The sequence below is a fragment of the Trichechus manatus genome, unplaced genomic scaffold (genome assembly GCF_000243295.1).
Source record: "Trichechus manatus latirostris isolate Lorelei unplaced genomic scaffold, TriManLat1.0 scaffold00185, whole genome shotgun sequence".
Lineage (NCBI taxonomy): Eukaryota > Metazoa > Chordata > Mammalia > Sirenia > Trichechidae > Trichechus > Trichechus manatus.
The window spans coordinates 3,849,396-3,856,727 of NW_004444121.1; the positions used below are offsets into that span (position 1 = coordinate 3,849,396).

At 51.1% G+C, this 7,332-nt stretch overlaps 1 protein-coding gene across 1 annotated transcript in view; it reads right to left on the reverse strand.

Annotated features, from left to right (window-relative positions):
• ZC3H3 (zinc finger CCCH-type containing 3) overlaps positions 1-7,332 on the reverse strand; it is a 90,291-nt gene that overhangs the window by 10,446 nt on the left and 72,513 nt on the right. The window contains exons 9-10 of the mRNA XM_023741614.1: positions 3,984-4,122; positions 3,740-3,871 (exon numbers count right to left, since the gene is read on the reverse strand). Of these exons, the coding sequence (XP_023597382.1) occupies positions 3,740-3,871; positions 3,984-4,122 (271 nt within the window). The remainder of the gene's footprint in view (positions 1-3,739; positions 3,872-3,983; positions 4,123-7,332) is intronic.

The following is a 7,332-nucleotide window of genomic DNA, read 5'->3' on the forward strand; positions in this document are numbered from 1 at the left end:
AACGTCTACGCTAAAACAGAGCGCTGTCCAGAGGAAAACGTAAACGTCTACGCTAAAACAGAGCACTGCCTAAAGGAAAACGTAAATATCTACATTAAAACAGAAGATCTCAAATCAACAACCTGACTTTCCACCTTAAGACACCGGAAAAAGAATAGCAAACTAAATCCAAAGCAAGCAGAAGGAAGGAAACAATAAAGATTAGAACAGGAAAAAAAGAAAAAAGAAATAGAAAAGAGAATAACAGAAGCAAAAATCTACAAAAACAAAAGTTAGGTCTTCAAAAAAAGGTCAACAAAGTTGACAAATCTCTTGCAAGACTGACGGGGGGGTTGGTGGAGAAGACTCAAATTACTAAAATCAGAAATGAAAAGGGAGACATTACTACCAACTTTCCAAAAATATATCATAAGGAAACATCTGAACAACTGTATGCCAAAAAATTAGATGACTTAGATAAAATGGACAAATTCCTAGAAAGACACAAACTACTGAAACTGACTCAAGAAGAAATAGAAAATCTGAGTAGACCTATAACAAAGATATTGGATCAGTAATCAAAAAACTTCACACACAAAGAAGTCTAGGATTAGATGGCTTCACTGGTGAATTCCACCAAACACTGAAAGAAGAATTAATACCCATTACTCACAAACTCTTCTAAAAAATAGAAGAGGAAGAAACACTTCCAAACTCATTCTGTGAGGCTAAAACCAGGCAAAGACATAAGTAGTGAAAACTACAGACCACTATTTCTTATAAATATGGATGCAAAGATTCTCAACAAAATCTCATGAATTGAATTCAGCAATAATAAAGAGATTAGACACCACGACCAAGTGGGATTCATTCCAGGAATGCAAAGTTGGTTTAACATCAAAAAATCAACTAGTATAATACACCACATCAGTACAGAAGAAAAAAGGACAAAAACTACATGATCATTTCAATAGATGCAGAAAAAGCATTTGACAAAATTCAACACTCCTTCATGATAAAAATATTCAACAAACTAGGAATAGAAGGGAACTTCCTCAACCCAACAAAGAGAATTTATGAAAAACCCACAATATTTAACGGTGAAAGACTGAATGCCAAAAACCAAACCAAACCCATTGCCACTGAGTCAATTCCAACTCACAGCAACCCTATAGAACAGAGTAGAACTGCTCTATAGGGTTTCCGAGGCTGTAAATCTTTACAGAAGCAGACTGCCACATCTTTCTCCCATGGAGTGGCTGGTGGGTTCAAACCACCAACCTTTCAGTTAGCAGCCAAGCACATTAACCACTGTGCCACCAGGGTTCCTTCAAAGACTGAATATTTACCCCTTAAGATCAAGAACAAGACAAAGATGCCTGCTTCTGTCACTTCTATTCAACACTCTACTGGAGGTTCTAGTCAGGGTAATAGAGTAAGGAAAATAAAAGGCACCCAGATTAGAAAGGAAGAAGTAAAACTATCTCTGTACGCAGATGACATGACCATGAATATAGAAAATCCTAAGGAGTCCACTGAAATACTATCAGAGCTAATGAAAAGGTCAGGAAGGTTGCAAGATACAAGATCAATATACAAAAATCAATTACATTTCTATACAATAGCAATGAGCAAACCAAAAATTAAGAGTACAATTTCAAAAGAGGTGCACAACAATTCAATGACAAAAGGGTAGTTTTTTTTTCAGTAAATGACGTTGTGACCCTTGGATACAACATGCAAAGAAATGACCTTAGACCTTTACCTCACACCATGCCCAAAAACTAACTCAAAATGGATCACAGACGTAAATGTAAATGCTCAAACTTTTAGAAGGGAACGTAAGAGAAAATCTTCATGACTTTGAGTCAGGCAAAAGTTCTTGGACACAATCCCAAAAGCACGAACCATAAATAGCAGGAATAATAAAATAATTAATTGAACTTCATTATTGTTAAGGATTGAATTGTGTCCCCCAAAAATATGTGCTGTAAATCCTAACCTCTATGCCTGTGGTTATAATCCACCCCGTTTGGGAATGGGTTGTCTTTGTTACGTTAATGAGGAAGGACTAGTGCAGGGTGTGTCTTGAGTCCATCTCTTTTGAGATATAAGAGATTAAACAAGGAAGGAAGGAAGCAGAGACGGGGGGGAAAAGAGATGCTGAGCCACTTGGAGATCTCCAGGGAACTAGGAAACAGAAGCTGAAGAAACAATGACTGTCCCCCAGAGCCGACAGAGAAAGAAAGCCCTCCCCCAGAGCCACCACCCTGAATTCAGACTTCTAGCTTCCTAAACTGTGAGAGAATAAATTTGTTTGTTAAAAGCCATCCAGTGGTGGTATTTCTGTTATAGCAGCTCTAGATAATTAAGACAGTTATGATTAAACACTTTTCCATTTCAAAATACACTACTAAAAAAATAATCTTTTACAAATCTTATATCTGATAAAGGGCTTGTATCTAGAATATATTAAGAACTCTAAAATTCAATAAGAAGATAAATATTCCAATTTTAAAATGGGCAAAAGATTTGAATAGACTTTGTACAAAAGAAAATACAGAAATAGTTAATAAGCACATAAGTAGCCCAACATTTTAGCCATTAGGGAAATGCAAAATAAAATCACAGAGAGACCGCTTCACACCGCCTAGGAAGGCTATAGTCAAAGAGGCGGCTAATAACAAGTGCTGATGAGAACATGGGCAAAATGAAACCCTCGTTCACTACTGGTGGGAATGTCAAATGGCTCAGTCACTTTAGAAAACAATTTGGCATTCCCTCAAATAGTTAAACATAGAGTGGCCATAGGACCCAGCAATTCCACTCCTAAGAATCTACCCAAGAGAAATGAAAACCTACGTCCACTTGCACACAAACATCAACAGCAGCCAAAAGCTGGAAACACCCAAGCGTCCTTCGGCAGATGATAAATAAACAAAATGTGGTCCATCCATACAATGGAATATTCTTCAGCAATGAGAAGGATGAAGTACTGATACGTGGCACAACACGATGAATCTCAAGAACTCTGTGCTCGATGAGAAAAGCCACACACAGACTGTACAGTGCATGACTTCGTCCATGTGAAACGCCCAGAGAAGACAAAGTTACACACAGAAAGCAGATCAGTGGTTGCTGGAGCCTGAGGGCGGGAATGGGGACTGACTGCAAAGAGGCTTGAGGAAGGTTTTGGGGTGACAGAAATGTTGTAAAACCCGACAGTGGTGAGGGCTGTATGACTCCAAATTTACTAAAACCCACTGAGCTGTGGGTGAGTTGTACGGGGTGCGAACTGTACCTCCATAAAGCTTTTATTTTTAAATGGCAAAACAGATCAGTACAGAAGAATGGCTGGTTTAATACATAGTTTGGGGGGAAAAGGGTTCACTAACGAGAAGCTAAGTGAGGCCCTACCTCACACCACACACAGCGGCCACCACCAAGGAGCCTGTTCAGAGTGCTGCTTCTCCCTGCCGTGTGAATCGCCACAGCCCTCTGCCAGCGGACTCCACCAGGGCTCCAATTTTACGCTCAGAGGAAACTGAGGCCCAGAGATGAAGTAACTTATGCAGGGTCCTGGCAGGTCAGGGCTGGACCCAGGGTCTGAACCCCCACCCACAGCCTCCTCTCGAGCTGGTCTTGCCATGGCCAGGGCCCAACAGTGACAGACCCCTGAGCTGGCAGAGAAGGTGCAGGAGAGCATCTGTGACCTGGAGTGGGAAAGATTCCTGAACAAGACCCTCAAAGGGCACCCCACAGGGTGGACAGCGGAGGACTCTGTCCCATGAAGAACGGAAGCACTTCCGCCACGAGGGGCCCACAGGCAAAGCCAGCAGCGGTGACCGCAGGGAAATGGCAGTCGAGACTCCACAGGCAGGAAGGGCGATGCCTAGGGGACACAGGGGGCCTCAGAGATGGAGTCAGACGTGGTTGGGACGGAGTGGCCACGGGGCGAAGGGACTCCCTAGTGACGGCACATCTGGGAGTAGAAACAGCCTCACAGCCCTCCCTCCATTGGCCAGAGCCGCAGGTGGGCAGGGAGAACATGGGGCGGCCCAGCCTGCAGGCCACAAACTGGCCACAGACAGGCCACAGGCTGACCACAGACAGGCCACAGACTGACCACAGACTGACCACAGACTGGCCACAGACAGACCACAGACAGGTCACAGACAGGCCACAGACAGCTCACAGACAGACCACAGACAGGTCACAGACAGGCCACAGACAGCTCACAGACAGACCACAGACAGGTCACAGACAGCTCACAGACAGACCACAGATAGGTCACAGACAGGCCACAGACAGCTCACAGGCCACAGGCTGGCCACAGATAGGTCACAGACTTGACCACAGACTGACCACAGACTGGCCACAGACAGGTCACAGACAGACTACAGACAGGTCGCAGACAGGCCACAGACAGCTCACAGGCCACAGGCTGGCCACAGACAGGTCACAGACAGGCCACAGACTGACCACACACAGGTCACAGACTGACCACACACAGGTCACAGACTGGTCACAGACCGACCACACACAGGTCACAGACAGGTCACAGACTAACCACAGACTGACCACAGACTGGCTACAGACAGGTCACAGGCCACAGACAGGTCACAGGCCACAGACAGGTCACAGGTCACAGACTGGTCACAGACAGGCCACAGAAACGTCACAGACTGGCCACATGGGGGTGGAGAAAATGAGGACGCCGACGGTCAGAGGCATTGGTGCAGACATGCAGCAGGTCCCCATGTGCCGTGCTGGGGGGTGCTGGCCACCCTGGGCCGGGTCCCTGTGCGCTGGGGGGGAGCTGGCCACCCTGGGCTGGGTCTTCATGTGCCAGGGGGTGGGGGGGCTGGCCACCCTGGGTTGAATCTTTGTGTGCTAGAGGACAACCAGTGGCACCTCAGTGGGGTCTCTCCTACTCACCCTGCCCCCCTTTCCTTTTAGATTAACATCAAGACAGCTGGCCGCCTAGGAATTCCAGGAAACCCCCAGATAGCCCCCACAGCGCGCGGCCCCCACAGCGCGCGCAAACAAACATCAGCACCAAAGGACCAGGCCTGGGTGGTCGGGGGGGGGGGCCCCCCAAAGGGGAAGGGCAGAGATTCCCTCCGGCCTAAATTATTCACGGAACAGGGCCGGGCTCTTTAACAGGGCCTGCTTTATGGAGCAGGGTTAACAATTTCACTTGATTCAGTGGAATATTATAAAATCTCTGGGGCCCATTTGAGGACTTCTACTTCAGACGCAAGGTGACGACTCAGCACTTTTTATCTTATTTAGAGAATACAGTTAACCCTCGCAGGCCCAGGCCGAATCCGGTGTGCTCAGCGCTTTCCCCATGTATGATTACAAGCTGCTATCCATCACGCGGAGGAGGACGCCACGCTGACACACGGAAAGGGGCGCAGTAAGCACTTCCACTAATAGAATCTGGGCCCAAACGCCACCTCGATATTTTCATTTCTATCGTCATATTTTACAATAATTGTCTGAGGCCTCTGTAGGAGTCCTAGGTCCCCCTCGCCTGGGCTGGGGTCTGGGAAGTCCCCACCAGGCCCTGCCCTCTCATGGGAGGCCCAGTGGGAGGGCCCAGTCGGCTTCCAGCAGCCAGGGCAACGGTGTCCTCCCAGGTGACCCACCAGGGCCCCTGGTGGCCCAGCCCCTGGCCTTTCAGCAGGAAGAGCCACATCCAGGGAGCAGGTGCGTGCTGACTGGGGCAGACTGGCCTCAGGGTCTCCTGGAGGAAGCTGGTGGGGTGACTCATAGCTAGGGGGTAGGATCAGGAGAGTGTGCATGCAAAGGGCTGTGTACAGGGGGGCCAGCTGCTGCGGGGTCTAGGCTCAGGAGCTGGGGTCCCAGGTCGGTTAGAAAAGAACTATGGGGGGAGGGCTGGCTCTCCACAGACATGGCCCAGCCCTCCCCTCCCCCTCTACTGGCAGTGGGGGCCTGGTCCTGAAGTGCAGGATTCCCTGGGCTTCATGGGTGTCCCCGGGTGGCCCAGCCCTGCCACATATGCAGCAGGGGGCTTGGCAAGGCCCCCAGCCTCACCCTCTAGTGTTCCAGCCCTCAAGGCAAGGGGTCTGGGGGATGGAGACCTGGCCCTGCCACAGGCCCCGGGCTGGTGAACAAGGGCCTCCTGGGCTGGGTTAGCCAGCTACACCCCAGCAGCCTCTGCCTTGCCTATCCCACCCCAGGCCCTGGGACCCCTGGCTGCCCCCCACCCCCCAGGTACAGGGGAGCCCTGGTGCCCCCTCCAGCCTGGGGCAGGGAGGACTCGAGGAAGAGAGGGGTGTCCACCTGAGCCAGGCAGCCGGGGACGCCGCGCTCCGGGGATGCCTGTCTGACCACCGAGAGGGTCGGGGAGCAGCTTCGGTGGGGTCGGAGCCTCGCGTGGAGCCACAGGATGGGTAATTAAGAAGGGGAAGGAACCAGCTCAGCTGTCAGGAATTTCCCACAACAATTCCTCCAGGCTGGCAGGTGAGGCAGGGGGCTGTCACAACTACAGCATGCCACTACCTCTCTGATGCAAATCAGTCCCGGGGAGGGAGCCCAGGGCTGGCCAGCTCCCCACGCCCACAGAGGCTGCCCCAAGCTCACCGCAGGCCTCGCCCGCGGCCCCTCGGAGACCCGCAGACCCGTCCCGTGGCTGCGCCAACCCTCCTGGGGAGGGTCCGCTGGCCTCAAGGCTCTACCCCGTCACCTGCACCCTGGCAGCCCCTCAGCCCTCCCTGCCATGCACACCCACCCCCAAAACTGTGGTCACCTGCCTCCTCTTACCTCCACCCCAGCCAGAGGTGTTGGGGGGGAGGCAGGAGCAGAAGGCACAAGTCCAAGGGGGCGCCAGGGGAGGCGCAGAATAACATTCCAAGGCACCACAAATACGAAAGGCCCTGACCGAAGCCGCTGGGCAAGAGGGGGGGCAGGTGCTCCTGCTGAGGTATCGCCACTGTCGACGTAAATTCATCTTGAAATTGGGGAGCATGACTCAGAGACTGCCCCTGGGCCCTCGGTACCCTCTCTACACCCCTGCCCCAAGCCTCCCCAGCCACATCGTCGCCCACAGGGGTTCTTCACACCCCTCCTGTCAGCCTCCCCAGTGGCTCCCCTCCTGGGGGGTCCCTTTGCCTGCATCCCCCCCGACGTGACCCTCCCTGGGAAGCTTTCTCTCCAGGCCTCACGCTCTGTCTGTCCAATGGGAGGGGCTGAGGAACAGTCCCCGCGGCGTGATCTCTGTATCTGGGTGACCCCTCATAGCGCGGGACAGGGGCCGTGAGTGTGTAGAAAACAACAGGCCAGGGAAATGGCCAGGCGGGGTCCTGGGCCGCAGACACCGCCCCC